At 43.2% G+C, this 16,162-nt stretch overlaps 1 protein-coding gene across 1 annotated transcript in view; it reads right to left on the minus strand.

The window, feature by feature from the left end:
• Nucleotides 1–16,162, minus strand: part of LOC120996577 — a 46,156-nt gene that overhangs the window by 14,515 nt on the left and 15,479 nt on the right. The window contains exons 5-7 of the mRNA XM_040426580.1: nucleotides 8,996–9,194; nucleotides 7,560–7,697; nucleotides 6,043–6,176 (exon numbers count right to left, since the gene is read on the minus strand). Coding sequence (XP_040282514.1) covers nucleotides 6,043–6,176; nucleotides 7,560–7,697; nucleotides 8,996–9,194 — 471 coding nt within the window. The remainder of the gene's footprint in view (nucleotides 1–6,042; nucleotides 6,177–7,559; nucleotides 7,698–8,995; nucleotides 9,195–16,162) is intronic.

Genomic DNA, 16,162 nt, shown 5'->3' on the forward strand with positions numbered 1-16,162 from the left:
CAAAAAATAAAATCTCACATGAACTCACCATACCCCTCACAGAATCGAAATGCGTAAAATTTTTTAGACCTTTATATTCCAGACTTCTTCTCACGCTTTAGGGCCCCTAAAATGCCAGGGCAGTATAACTACCCCACAAATAACCCCATTTTGGAAAGAAGACACTCCAAGGTATTCGCTGAGGGGCATATTGAGTCCATGAAAGATTTAAATTTTTGTCCCAAGTTAGCGGAAAGGGAGACTTTGTGAGAAAAAAAAATAAAAAATCAATTTCCGCTAACTTGTGCAAAAAAAAAAAAATCTTCTATGAACTCGCCATGCCCCTCATTGAATACCTTGGGTGTCTTTCCAAAATGGGGTCACATGTGGGGTATTTATACTGCCCTGGCATTTTAGGGGCCCTAAAGCGTGAGAAGAAGTCTGGGATCCAAATGTCTAAAAATGCCCTCCTAAAAGGAATTTGGGCCTCTTTGCGCATCTAGGCTACAAAAAAGTGTCACACATGTGGTATCGCCGTACTCAGGAGAAGTTTGGCAATGTGTTTTGGGGTGTCATTTTACATATACCCATGCTGGGTGAGATAAATATCTCGGTCAAATGCCAACTTTGTATAAAAAAATTGAAAAGTTGTCTTTTGCCGAGATATTTCTCTCACCCAGCATGGGTATATATAAAAAGACACTCCAAAACAAGTTAGCGGAAAATGATGATTTATTTATTTATTTTTTTTTCTTACAAAGTCTCATATTCCACTAACTTGTGACAAAAAATAAAAACTTCCATGAACTCACTATGCCCATCAGCGAATACCTTGGGGTCTCTTCTTTCCAAAATGGGGTCACTTGTGGGTTAGTTATACTGCCCTGGCATTTTAGGGGCCGAATGCGTGAGAAGTGGTTTGAAATCAAAATCTGTAAAAAATGGCCAGTGAAATCCGAAAGGTGCTCTTTGGAATGTGGGCCCCTTTGCCCACCTAGGCTGCAAAAAAGTGTCACACATCTGGTATCGCCGTACTCAGGAGAAGTTGGGCAATGTGTTTTGGGGTGTCATTTTACATATACCCATGCTGGGTGAGATAAATATCTCGGTCAAATGGCAACTTTGTATAAAAAAATTTGAAAAGTTGTCTTTTGCCGAGATATTTCTCTCACCCAGCATGGGTATATATAAAAAGACACTCCAAAACACATTGCCCAACTTCTCCTGAGTACGGCGATACCACATGTGTGACACTTTTTTTCAGCCTAGGTGGGCAAAGGGGCCCACATTCCAAAGAGAACCTTTAGGATTTCACAGGGCATTTTTTACACATTTTGATTTCAAACTACTTCTCACGCATTAGGGCCCCTAAAATGCCAGGGCAGTATAACTAACTACCCCACAAGTGACCCCATTTTGGAAAGAAGACACCCCAAGGTATTCCGTGAGGGGCATGGCGAGTTCCTAGAATTTTTTATCACAAGTTAGCGGAAAATTTGACTTTGTAAGGAAAAAAAAAAAAAAAAATCATCATTTTCCGCTAACTTGTGACAAAAAATAAAACGTTTTATGAACTCACTATGCCCATCAGCGAATACCTTAGGGCAGGGGTGTCAAACTCAAATTCATCGGGGGCCGCATCAGTAGTTTGGTCACCCTCAAAGGGTCGGAAAACTTAGTTACTTTGCTTGGCCCTTGGGGATCTCGGACGCCACTTCCACACTTTGGCCGGGGGCTCGGTGGAGCTGATGAGGTGTTTTATCCTAATGAGAAAGATTTCATAATAAGTATTTGGAGAAGGTGCAGAGGGATAGCAGAGCAGGGAGAGGCTGGTGCTGCTACTAGGGGGTCATACCATGGGGGAGTAATAAAGCCCACCATAATGCCCCCCCAGTAGTAATAATTCTCCTTATAATGTGACAGTGCAAAAAATACCCCCTTGTAATGCCCCCATTTGAGCTAATGTCCTCATAGTGCCCCCATAATGTGCCAGTATAAAATACCCCTATATAGTGCCCCTAGTAAATGACCCCATAGTGCTCCACACCCTCCTTTCTCCTAGTGCCCCCCATAATGTACCAGTATAAAATGCTCCAGTAGATGCCCTCAGTGTCCCCCATAATTTGCAAGTATAAAATACCCCTTCTTAGTGTCCCCCGTAGATGACCCCATAGTACTCCTCTCCCCCCTTCCCTATAGTACCCACCATGTGTCCCAGTATAAAATTGTACTGTACAGAGAGCCCATATAAAATACTCCTTCTTTGTGGCCTCAGTAGATGCCCCTAATCATGTGCCAGTATTAACAGCCTCCCCCCTGTGCCAGTAATAATAGCCCCCTATGCCAGTAATAACAGCCCCCAGTAATAACAGCCCCCAGTAATAACAGCCCCCAGTAATAACAGCCCCTCTGTGCCAGTAATAACAGCCCCCAGTAATAACAGCCCCTCTGTGCCAGTAATAACAGCCCCCAGTAATAACAGCCCCCAGTAATAACAGCCCCCAGTAATAACAGCCCCTCTGTGCCAGTAATAACAGCCCCCAGTAATAACAGCCCCTCTGTGCCAGTAATAACAGCCCCCAGTAATAACAGCCCCTCTGTGCCAGTAATAACAGCCCCCAGTAATAACAGCCCCTCTGTGCCAGTAATAACAGCCCCCAGTAATAACAGCCCCTCTGTGCCAGTAATAACAGCCCCCAGTAATAACAGCCCCTCTGTGCCAGTAATAACAGCCCCCAGTAATAAGAGCCCCTCTGTGTCAGTAATAACAGCCCCCAGTAATAACAGCCCCTCTGTGCCAGTAATAACAGCCCCCAGTAATAAGAGCCCCTCTGTGCCAGTAATAACAGCCCCCAGTAATAAGAGCCCCTCTGTGCCAGTAATAACAGCCCCCAGTAATAAGAGCCCCTCTGTGTCAGTAATAACAGCCCCCAGTAATAAGAGCCCCTCTGTGCCAGTAATAACAGCCCCCAGTAATAAGAGCCCCTCTGTGCCAGTAATAACAGCCCCTCTGTGTCAGTAATAACAGCCCCCAATAATAAGAGCCCCTCTGTGTCAGTAATAACAGCCCCCCCTTTGCCAGTAATAACAGCCCCCGCCAGTAAAAGTATTGGACATAATAAAAAAAACAAAAAAAAAACAAAAAAAAAAAAACACATACTTACCTCCATGTCAGTGATGCGATGCAGGCCTCTTCTGGCCTGTGTCCCACGCTGTATGGCTCAGGCAGCGCGATGACGTCATCGCGCCGCCTGCGCCGGCCTCTGATAGGCTGCCGGCCTAGTGCCTGCAGCCTATCAGAGGAAGGGAAAGGGACACGCCTCTCCCTCCCCTACCGCAGCAGGCACGAGGACGGCGATACAGATGACTGGAGATGAGCGCTTCCACAATGGAAGCGCTCATCTCCCTGTGCCCAGCCGCCGCCGCCAGCTCGCTCGCTGCACGGGCCACATGACGAGGTCTGGCGGGCCGGATTCGGCCCGCGGGCCTTGTGTTTGACACCCGTGCCTTAGGGTGTCTACTTTCCGAAATGGTGTCATTTGTGGGGTTTTTCTACTGTCTGGGCATTGTAGAACCTCAGGAAACATGACAGGTGCTCAGAAAGTCAGAGCTGCTTCAAAAAGCGGAAATTCACATTTTTGTACCATAGTTTGTTAACGCTATAACTTTTACCCAAACCATTTTTTTTTTACCCAAACATTTTTTTTGATCAAAGACATGTAGAACAATAAATTTAGAGAAAAAATTTTATCGAAATGTAGTTTTATTTGAAAAATTTTACAGCTGAAAAAAAAAAAAAAAAAAAAAAAAAAAAAAAAAAAAATCGCTAAATTTCGATTAACAAAAAAAGTAAAAATGTCAGCAGCAATGAAATACCACCAAATGAAAGCTCTATTAGTGAGAAGAAAAGGAGGTAAAATTCATTTGGGTGGTAAGTTGCATTACCGAGCAATAAACTGTGAAAGTAGTGTAGTGCAGAATTGTAAAAAGTGGTCTGGTCATTAAGGATGTTTAAGCTAGGGGGGCTTAGGTGGTTAAAGGGGCATGGCACTGTGGAGGTCACTGTTAAAGAGGTGTTCCCTGTGGATGTTACTGTTAAGGGGGAAGGCTGCTGTGGAGGTCACTGTTAAAGGGGCAGACAATGTGGAGGTCACTGTTAAGGAGTCAGGGGCCACTATTAAAGGGGCAACTGCTGTGGAGGTCATTGTTAAGGCAGAAGGGTACTGTGAGGTCACTGTTAAGGAAGAGGGGTACTGTGGAGGTCACTGTTAAAGGGATGTGCCGTTGAGGAGGTCACTGCCAAGGGGGTGGGGTGCTGTGAAACTCACTGTTAAAGGGGCAGGTTTCTGTGAAGGTCAAAGTTAAGGGGATGGGCTGCTGTGGAGGTCCCATTTTAAGGTGGCGGGGCACTGTGGGGGGGCAGTGTTAAGGGGCGGGGTGCTGTAGAGTTCACTGTTATGGGGGGATACTGTCGATATCTTTTAACGAGATGAAATATACCCGTACAAAGCTGGGTCCTTCTGCTAGTTATTCAATAAAATGTAAAACTATAGCACCACCTGATGTTTTTTTTCCCTTATCTCTTTGTCCTGCTCACTGAGATGGCCGCACATGCTCAGTTTCATCTTTAAACTGTTTCCTGATTTGTGATAGGGAGAGCATGGACACCTCTTAGCTGCAGCAGATAAGACACGCCCCTTGAGCCGCCAGCTTGATATAAATCTAGCAGAGCAATGAATGGGGAGATCTCTGGATCCATGTGAGGTACAGGGCTGGTTCTAGCTTTGTCAGAAAGAGTCATGTACTATATGACGTCTGATTTTCATTTTTTAAATTAATCATGGGAGAACCTCTTTATTGTAATTTTTTTTCTTGACCTGGAGGGTGAATAGAAGCAGCAATGCAGTACCATTCACAGCCACAACCCAGTGTACCCAACCATGTTGTTCTGAAGTCTCTTACAGAGAGCAGCAGTCCAATTAAACAGCAGATCGGCTGGGGTGCCAGGAGTTGGACTCCCACAGATTAAATATTAATGAATAAGTCATCAATATTGCAGTCCCGAAACGGCCATTTAAGGACTCCAAATTTTCAGGATACAAAATGGATATAACCTAGTGCCATTGAGTATATTTTTTAATATGGCAGCCTATGGGCAACGGAGGGCCAATAAATGCCATTCATCAGAGGTATCCGGCAGTGTCATCCAGTAAAAAAACTAGAAAGTATATATCAAGCTTATGCTTTTTTTCAACATCGATGCCTAAAGTGATTGATGGCCAATGAATGGTGTGCTGTACATGTATAAAGGTTTTTATTTCTTTTTCATCTTGCCCATTTAGGGAAATTTGCATTAAAGGGGTTTTGCCAGCAGTGAGTTTACTCTCACTGTCCCTCCCAACTGCTGTTTTCTTTTCTCTCAGATTTCACAGGCTGTGGGAGGGGCTTCGTCATAGTCACATCAGCACATTAACATATGTATACAAGATAATTGGTGAATTTATAGGCACAATCTATTTGATAATACTTCTACATAAAAATTTTACCTCACTAAGGGGCATATTTAGACCGGCGCTTAGGCCCATAGACGGCGGTGGTGGTTCCGCCAAAGTTATGAAGAGGCGCAGGTCTCTCCATAACTTCAGCGCATCCTGCACCAGTTCTAAATGTAAAAGATTCCAAGCTGTCTTACATTTAGACAATTTTCTACGTCTAAAACAGGCGTAGAATATGGTAAATAAGACTAGCCGTCTCCTTCACAGAACAGTTCTGAATGAACTGCGCAGTCACGGCCACTGCAGTGTAACTGCTGCGGTGGCTGTAACCATAGGAAATGGACAGGTAAACATAGGGGGGGAAATTTTTAAATATATATATTTTTTAAATACATGTGCTTATTGATATTTTTATTTATAGGGTATACTTTATTTTTAAATACATTTATAATGGTGGCAAAACCCCTTTAAGGTACCGATAAATGTTCAGGGAGAGCACATCTGTATCATACTCATCAAAGAAGAGGGCCAAAAGAGCAATGAGCTATTTTATGGGCTTGGATCTTACCTTAAGAATAACGGAATCGCTGTCTACACACAGAAAGTAATTCTTATCGTCTACTTTGCAGCTGATAGTCACTGGCAATCCCTCATTAGGACCCAGCTCGGAGTATACATTCATATAAAAGGTTGTATTTTCAGCTGTAAAAAAAAATTAAAAAAAAATTAAAGCTTTAAATCTTATTAGACAATATAAATATCTGCCTCGCACAAGTCATACTATTTTTCACTGTTTTCACGATCTCTGCTTGGGGTCAATAGAAACTTTCATTGTCTATTTCCAGAGTACCTTATATATGATACCTACCAGAGAGTGACCACATATACACAGTGCCTGTCAGACTATACAGAGTTCTTCTATATGTTTGCTGCAGACTTTACCTTTTTCGATGCAAAGAGGTTGATTTACTAATAGTAATTTACTAAATAATCAAAGCATAGACCAGACTCTCTAAACATACAGTATGCCAGATTTTTCACAGTGGCTGGAGCGGAATGAGAAATCTGGTGCACTGTTGGACTGTTTTGCCTCAGTTTTTGACATATATTAGATGGCCTACTTTGTGGTAGAATCACACACCATGTCTGCTGCTGAGCCACATCCCCCTGTTGGCCAAGGCAAAGAGGAACACAGAGCATATAGAAGGAATAGAGTGGTGGAGTGCATGCCCAATTTGATGCAGCATTAGGACAAGAGAAGAGAACCCACATTTCCAGGATCATTGGCAGGAGCGGATTGGCCATAGACCCTCCAGGGAAATTTCCCTATGAGCCGATGCCCAGGAGGCCAGGTACCTAATGATCTGATGCTCAATGGCCACAGGTGCCCTCCTGAACTCAACTGTATTACCGTCCTCATGACAGTGATACAGTTGAATTCTGTGGTTGGGGCGGCAGTATTTTGTGCTGCCCTGTGTTATTTGGTTCTGCTGGGGCGGTTTTGTGTGCTGCACTATGGTATTGTAGGGCCTACCAACTTGTCTTGTCCCTGCCTACTTGTTTGTCCCGTCTTCAGTCAATTTGACCCGCCTACAACATGGGGCCACTTTTAGGGGTCCCAGTGTTCAGACCCCTACTGATTAGTTAGGTATCCCTTATCCTGTGTATAGGGGATTCTTGGCACAACCTATGTAATGTTTGGTCACAGTTTCTGACATACATTGGGTGGATTACTTTATGGTAAAATCATACAACTGAATTTTGGTACAATTTTGGTGCATCTAAAGCCAAACCATGTTTGCTGCTGAACCATGTCCTCTTGTTGGCCAAGGCAAAGGGGAACACAGAGCATAGAGAAGGAATGGAGTGGCGGAGTGCATGTGCAATTTGATGCAGCAGAGAAGAGAACCCACATTTCCAGGATCATTGGCATCCAAGTGTTCAGATCCCCACCGATCAGTTAGATATCCCTTGACACAACCGATTTAACGTTAGTCTAGATTTTCAGTTTTTGTTGAAAAGTGCTAAATCTATCAAATTTCCCAATCACATCAATGTTCAAACCAACACTGGACCTAAGTATACCTTTTACATCTCCAACTGAATCAAAAGTGACAGCGGACTCTTTTGGGTGAGCAACAAGCAAGTCTTCATGGATATTCTGGAAATTATATGGATGTTTTTTCCCAGTATTTATCTTGAAACTTTCTTGTAAAGAATATTCTGCAAGTGCCAAACAAAAAATAATTAGAATAGTTTAGAAACATGAAGGGACATTTATAAAAGCTTTTACGGCACTATTGAGGGGTACAACATTTGCATATCATGGCACATGCCATATTGGCGCTACAATTTCTGACTTTTTAAGCTTCTTGTGCTATATAGAAACTGCAGCTTTTCTGTTGTCTTTAATAATGTTCTAAGTTTATTCACCAAGTATCTGCGACATTTCGACTATAGTCTTTGACGTCGAAATGTTGCTGATACTTGGCGAATGAACTTGAAAGTTTATTGAAGACAACGGGAGTGTTGGAGTTGCCTTATATTAAGTGTGTGTACAGGGGTCAACAAGCATGAGCCTAACACTATCTGCACGTCCACTGACTGGATATTGGATATAACCTTTAAGGTAAACAACCAGAGTGCTGCTAATTTTCGTATTTTGGGGTTTATAAGTTTCTCTTCACTTTTCTGAAGTGGTGAGAAAAAGGTTTAGCAGGAGGGGCTTAGCTTGGCCTGCCGGATTTACTATAACTGATGCCAGAAACTGCTGAAAAATAGAGCTCATGTTTACATCATGCTGGCGCAGATTTCAGTTTCTGGTGCATGGAGGGATAGGGATCTGCCTCATAATAAATTAGGCGCATCTGACTCCAGTGAAGAGATGAGTGAATCTTCTAAGATACAGGTGTAACTGTATCTACTTTTATAGTTGCCGCCGCAAACTGTGGTTATTGCTTGGCCCCAACTGACTGCAATTTCCTCCTGCCTGGTGGTGACAGAACACTATTGATTGCTTATGCGCTGGGCTCAGTTTTACAAGATTCGTCCGAATTGAACCAGAAAAGATTCGGGTTCGATTCAGTGTCTAAAAAATCTGAGATTCAAAACGAATCTGCGAATTGATTCGCTCACCTCTACTCCAGTGCAATGGGATCAAGACTGACGTATGGAAATGCCAATCTTGATAAATCTCCCCCATAAAATTCAGATAATATTTTACAATAGGGTGCCCACATCTACAGTGCCTTAAAAGGTGTAAAATAAATTTGGATTAAATAGGTGATTATCAGATTTGTGGAGGTCTGACTCAATCAATGAGCTACTTTTAGTGAGTGCTGAAACACTTCTACATTTGAATAAGCAACTGACAATCAATGGCGGGTTTGCTGGAGCCTAAAAACATTAAAAAAATATACCATCACTGCAGGTCAAAAAACAATAAATAAAACTACTAAAAGATATGCTAAGGTTGAATTTACACCATGTTGTTTCCAACTAAACACAAAGTGAATTTTTACTCAAGAGGAATGCTTTAGATGCATCAAATTCATCTTCAAGATAAGGCTTTAGCACCAGACACTGGTCATCTTCACTGCATCCAAGGCAAAATCCTCTCTCCACTGATGACTCAAAAGTTACATTTTCGTCATCACAATCTCGTTTGTAGAAGATATATTCACTGGCCTCTTCTGGGATTTCTTCTGGCAATTCAGTTTCCTGTGGAAATTCATTATCACAATTTATTAATCATTATCTGCGGATAAATAAAGTTGGTTACTGATATCTATACTTTTCTACCTTAAAGCTGTATTGTGGTTATAACAAGCATGTTTACATTCCTTATGAATTTTTTAAAATCAAGATCTGTCACTGGAACTCTAGTCAGTCAATGCATGAATGATGATTCAGCCACCCAGAACATGTGTTTTCCTTCTGTATGGGCCTGGTCCCCAGAAATTCACAGTCACTCATCAGGAAGAGGTACCATAAAGACAGGGACATACCTGGGAGAAGGGGAGGTTGGGCAACCTAGGTATGTGCCTCCAGTGCTGAGTTCTAGGAGAGGCAGAAATAAGCCAATTTGTTTTTTGCCCCAGGAGAAAAGGAGAAAGAAGGCCTAGCTATGGCTCTGCATCAGGACTGAGGTAATACGGCCTTTCCTTGCTCAAAACTTACTTCGTCCAGTTAGACATAAGCCCAAACTGAATACAGTATACAGCTTGCGTTCTGGTTGGAGAGCTGGAGCAGTACAGTTCGTTACAGTGAGCGGTTGTTGCAGCAGCAGGTGTAAGGAAGTACTAAGCACCGTCCAGGACCGCAGCCAGCAAACTCATAAACTGCTACTAGTCTTCCTTAACCACTCTGGTTGGTAGGAAGCTAAGGCTACCCCTGGTTCTTCTCCAGAAACTGCCACAAGGTCGGATGGACTTGGCTGCTAGGGACCCAGGTTACGTCTGCAGAGGAAGGTAAGCGAAAACTGGTGCAAACTCACTAGATGTAGGCCTGCCAGTATGACCAGCAAGGTACAAAATAGTAATCGGCAAGCAGGGACTCAGCCCGGAGGGACAGCTATAGCCAGAACAGTAGGCAAGGGGTAAATCCAGAGACAAAAAGATAATTATGAAAGTATAGACTGGCACTCAGATATGGGGAAACAGCATAGGCTAAAAGGCTAAAAGAAAATAAAAAATGGTTTACACCATATGAGCAACAATAAAATGGTACTTGAATAGCAATAAAAAACTAGCAGTAGCTAGAAAAATGTTTAGTTATTAAAAATAAGTTGCTCAGTACTGTGGGTCTGGAGTGATATCAGATGGATGTGTTGGTTTGCACATCAAATGACCCTGTGTAGAGAGTGGCAGCACTGTAGCACGGTGGCACTGGCTGTCTTGAATTGAGGCACTAGGTTATCCTGTATGGGTGTGAACAGATTCAATATGAATAGAATAAATTCAGTGTGATTCTGATAGGTAATATTAGGCTTACATCAGGTAAACACCAGACAAGGCTGGCTGGATGGTGCAACACGCAAATGCTGTGTTAGCCGAAAGCAAATCCCGGTAGATACGCTCGGTATGCAGTGCACAATATTGGTTACAAGTGCTTCAGCCTATGAAGAAATGTTTCAGTCTATATTGCAAAATAGACAGACCACAGTGCAGAAAAAATGAATGAAAAGTTGTTGCGGGCCAGTATCGATGTGTGTATACTGGCCTGTGTTACCTTACTCGGTGTCCGCTCTCTGTCTGATTAGTGATCGGTATTCTTCATATATGTGAATCTGTGGTGGCCGATGATGGAGTGAATATTCCCGTGCTTGCTGCGGAGTAGGACGGGTCTTCCTCTAGTCGGCGTTCCACGTGTGTAGCGCTGACATCTCTCCAATATATACTTTGACTTGTTTAGTTTTTGAATCATCTATACACAATACAGGGGAACCCCAGTCCATATATAATCGGTAGAACCAATACACCTATTGGACATAAAACATTAATAGCAGATAAAACGCACCCCAAACAAACGCAACTGTAGCGCCTCCCTTAGCCTCAATGGGGAACCCAACTTCCATTCAAGTTACTTGATACCTCTACCTAATGATATCGTTCACCATTTATCGCCCATAGACGTATGTCTCTAATTAACATAAGAATTTAACCACATCTCCTCCCACACATATGGTTATAGTACCAGCAGCTATGATAGAACAACCTTTGATCAAAAAAGTGTCAATCACTGAATGCAATGATATATACCTTCAATACATATGAGGAGATACCTCCCCTATTTACCCTATCCCCACACTGGTGTATCTCACTAAATCCATACTCCACGTACCTCCATATACATACTAGGAGACATTTTATGGCACATACTCTAGATTACAATACTTTTGTTGCCACTCCAGACAATATATATATTTATTTTATTAATTTTTTTTGATACTCTTCATATGATAATAATACCACGTTTTATACTATGGATTGAACTATGCCTCATAAAAATGCACTTTGCAAGACCGCCAACTGCTGTGGGGCCTTGAATCATGAATCATGAATCACTGACAAAACGCAGCTCTAACGCACTCTGAACAAAATCCACCCCGGATCTTGGATGGTGTCGGGAGCGACTATAAGAATCCTGGGAGATCTGCGCAGATTACCACTGAGGAAGAAGTCAGTTGAAGACTTGGAAACGGGTTTGGGTAAAGAAATCTGCACATAGACAAAGACTACTTCTGTCTTGGAAGCGCTTCCAGCAACGACAGATCTCTCTGGATCATTCCCCCCGACCCAGAACTTCAGAAGCCCGCGCAATACCGGAGCGCATCCAGCGCTACACACGTGGGACGCCGACTAGAGGAAGGCCCGTCCTACTCCGCAGCAAGCACGGGAATATTCACTCGATCATCGGCCACCACAGATTCACATAGAGGAAGAAGACCGATCACTAACTAGAGACAGAGCGGACACAGAGTAAGGTAACAGAGGCCAGTATACACACATCGATACTGGCCCGCAACAACTTTTCATTCATTTTTTCTGCACTGTGGTCTGTCTATTTTGCAATATAGACTGAAACATTTCTTCATAGGCTGAAGCACTTGTAACCAATATTGTGCACTGCATACCGAGCGTATCTACCGGGATTTGCTTTCGGCTAACACAGCATTTGCGTGTTGTACTATTCAGCCAGCCTTGTCTGGTGTTTACCTGATGTAAGCCTAATATTACCTATCAGAATCACACTGAATTTATTCTATTCATATTGAATCTGTTCACACAAAATCGCTCCATACAGGGTAACCTAGTGCCTCATTTAACCACCTCAGCCCCTATTGCTTAAACACCCTGAAAGACCAGGCCACTTTTTACACTTCTGACCTACACTACTTTCACCGTTTATTGCTCGGTCATGCAACTTACCACCCAAATGAATTTTACCTCCTTTTCTTCTCACTAATAGAGCTTTCATTTGGTGGTATTTCATTGCTGCTGACATTTTTACTTTTTTTGTTATTAATCGAAATTTAACGATTTTTTTGCAAAAAAATGACATTTTTCACTTTCAGTTGTAAAATTTTGCAAAAAAAACGACATCCATATATAAATTTTGCTCTAAATTTATTGTTCTACATGTCTGATAAAAAAAAAATGTTTGGGTAAAAAAAAAATGGTTTGGGTAAAAGTTATAGCGTTTACAAACTATGGTACAAAAATGTGAATTTCCGCTTTTTGAAGCAGCTCTGACTTTCTGAGCACCTGTCATGTTTCCTGAGGTTCTACAATGCCCAGACAGTACAAACACCCCACAAATGACCCCATTTCGGAAAGTAGACACCCTAAGGTATTCACTGATGGGCATAGTGAGTTCATAGAACTTTTTATTTTTTTGTCACAAGTTAGCGGAAAATGATGATTTTATATATTTTTTTTTCCTTACAAAGTCTCATATTCCACTAACTTGTGACAAAAAATAAAAAGTCCTATGAACTCACTATGCCCATCAGCGAATACCTTTGGGTGTCTTCTTTCCAAAATGGGGTCACTTGTGGGGTAGTTATACTGCCCTGGCATTCTAGGGGCCCAAATGTGTGGTAAGGAGTTTGTAATCAAATTCTGTAAAAAATCGCCGGTGAAATCCGAAAGGTGCTCTTTGGAATGTGGGCCCCTTTGCCCACCTAGGCTGTAAAAAAGTGTCACACATGTGGTATCGCCGTACTCAGGAGAAGTTGGGGAATGTGTTTTGCGGTGTCATTTTACATATACCCATGCTGGGTGAGAGAAATATCTTGGTCAAATGCCAACTTTGTATAAAAAAATGGGAAAAGTTGTCTTTTGCCAAGATATTTCTCTCACCTAGCATGGGTATATGTAAAATGACACCCCAAAACACATTCCCCAACTTCTCCTGAATACGGAGATACCACATGTGTGACACTTTTTTGAAGCCTAGGTGGGCAAAGGGGCCCACATTCCAAAGAGCACCTTTCGGATTTCACAGGCCATTTTTTACAGAATTTGATTTCAAACTCCTTACCACACATTTGGGCCCCTAGAATGCCAGGGCAGTATAACTACCCCACAAGTGACCCCATTTTGGAAAGAAGACACCCCAAGGTATTCCGTGAGGGGCATGGCGAGTTCCTAGAATTTTTTATTTTTTGTCACAAGTTAGTGGAAAATGATGATTTTTTTTTTCTTTTTTTTTTTCTTTTTTTTTTTCTTAGGGCTCTTTCACACTTGCGTTGTCCGGATCCGGCGTGTACTCCACTTGCCGGAATTACACTCCGGATCCGGAAAAACGCAAGTGTACTGAAAGCATTTGAAGACTGAACCGTCTTCCAAATGCTTTCAGTGTTACTATGGCACCCAGGACGCTATTAAAGTCCTGGTTGCCATAGTAGGAGCGGGGAGCGGGGGAGCGGTATACTTACAGTCCGTGCGGCTCCCGGGGCGCTCCAGAATGACGTCAGAGCGCCCCATGCGCATGGATGACGTGATCCATGCGATCACATGATCCATGCGCTTGGGGCGCCCTGACGTCACTCTGAAGCGCCCGGGGAGCCGCACGGACGGTAAGTACACTGCTCCCCCGCTCCCCGCTACACTTTACCATGGCTGCCAGGACTTTAGCGTCCCGGCAGCCATGGTAACCATTCAGAAAAAGCTAAATGTCGGGTCCGGCAATGCGCCGAAACGACGTTTAGCTTAAGGTCGGATCCGGATCAATGCCTTTCAATGGGCATTAATTCCGGATCCGGCCTTGCGGCAAGTGTTCCGGATTTTTGGCCGGAGCAAAAAGCGCAGCATGCTGCGGTATTTTCTCCGGCCAAAAAACGTTCCGTTCCGGAACTGAAGACATCCTGATGCATCCTGAATGGATTTCCCTCCATTCAGAATGCATTAGGATAATCCTGATCAGGATTCTTCCGGCATAGAGCCCCGACGACGGAACTCTATGCCGGAAGACAAGAACGCAAGTGTGAAAGAGCCCTTACAAAGTCTCATATTCCACTAACTTGTGACAAAAAATAAAAACTTCCATGAACTCACTATGCCCATCAGCGAATACCTTGGGGTGTCTTCTTTCCAAAATGGGGTCACTTGTGGGGTAGTTATACTGCCCTGGCATTCTAGGGGCCCAAATGTGTGGTAAGGAGTTTGAAATCAAATTCTGTAAAAAATGGCCTCCACAATAATTACATGTATGGCCAGCATTAGGAGTTTCTGCTATTCTCCTTATATTGAGCATACGGGTAATGAGATTTTTTTTTTCCGTTCAGCCTCTGGGCTGAAAGAAAAAAATGAACGGCACAGATTTCTTCATTCGCATCGATCAATGTGGATGAGAAAATCTCTGCCAAAAAAAAGAAAAAGGAGGGGAAAGGCGTCTGCCAGGACATAGGAGCTCCGCCCAACATCCATACCAACTTAGCTCGTATGCCCTGGCAAACCAGATTTCTCCATTCACATCAATCGATGTGGATGAATAAATCCTTGCCAGGATATTTTTTTTTTTTATATACAAAGTGTTTGCCAAAGTATATGAACACCGCCACCTCCTCAGCTCATATGCCTCGGCAAATGTATCTTTTACTGCAGAAGAGAAATCTCGTCTTGCAGCGCCGCATACACCGACTTGCGTGTAATCTGACAGCAGCGCAATGCTTCTGTCAGAATGCACATCAGTGCTGCAGCTAGTCGATCGGTTGGTCCACCTGGAAGGTAAAAAAAACAAAAAACAAAAAAGAAAAAACCAGGCCGCAACGCAATAAATTTATTAACTTTTGAACAGAACATATAAACTTTTTTAACTGAACGTTAACTTTTATACTTACCGGTATTTTTTATTTTGTTTAGTTTTTTTTACCTTTATAAAACAAACCTCTCCTTCCCCATGGAACAATGTGCAAAGCGCAAATCGCCCAAAGATGTGGCGAAGTATGTTATGCACTTTATCCCAGGTGAAAGGAGAGGTTTGCAGCAGCTGTGAGTAAAAGGGCCCTAATAGCCCTGTGTGCCTGTCCTGTGAGATGCAATCCCTATGCTAAGTGTACCTGGGTGTGGTACTTCCGGAAACACTCTCCAAAGCATAGGGCAGGGTGGTCAGGACAGTCAGGACAGAAATAGCGGGTGTCACGCCTTATTCCACTCCTGCTACAGACACGACATCTTTTTCGGGGTGACGGTTGGGTTGAGGTACCAGGAACGACATTGGGGAAATGTCGCTCGTGTAGACGGCTAACTACACTGGTGGATGGGGCCACGGAACCTTCTGGATACAGGAGGTTCTCAATGATCTCTTCCTGGAATTTGAGGAAGGATCCTGTTCTCCCAGCCTTACTGTAGAGAACAAAACTATTGTACAGAGCCAATTGAATTAAATATACAGACCCCTTCTTATACCAGCGTCTGGTTCTGCGGGAAACTAAATAGGGAGCCAACATCTGGTCATTGAAGTCCACCCCTCCCATGAGCGCATTATAGTCGTGGACTGAGAGGGGCTTTTCAATGACACGGGTTGTCCTTTCAATTTGTATGGTCGTGTCTGCGTGAATGGAGGAGAGCATGTAAACATCACGCTTGTCTCTCCATTTCACCGCGAGCAGTTCTTCGTTACACAAGGCAGCCCTCTCCCCCCTTGCAAGACGGGTGGTAACGAGCCGTTGGGGGAAGCCCACG

Source organism: Bufo bufo, chromosome 1 (genome assembly GCF_905171765.1).
Source record: "Bufo bufo chromosome 1, aBufBuf1.1, whole genome shotgun sequence".
Classification (NCBI taxonomy): Eukaryota; Metazoa; Chordata; class Amphibia; order Anura; family Bufonidae; genus Bufo; species Bufo bufo.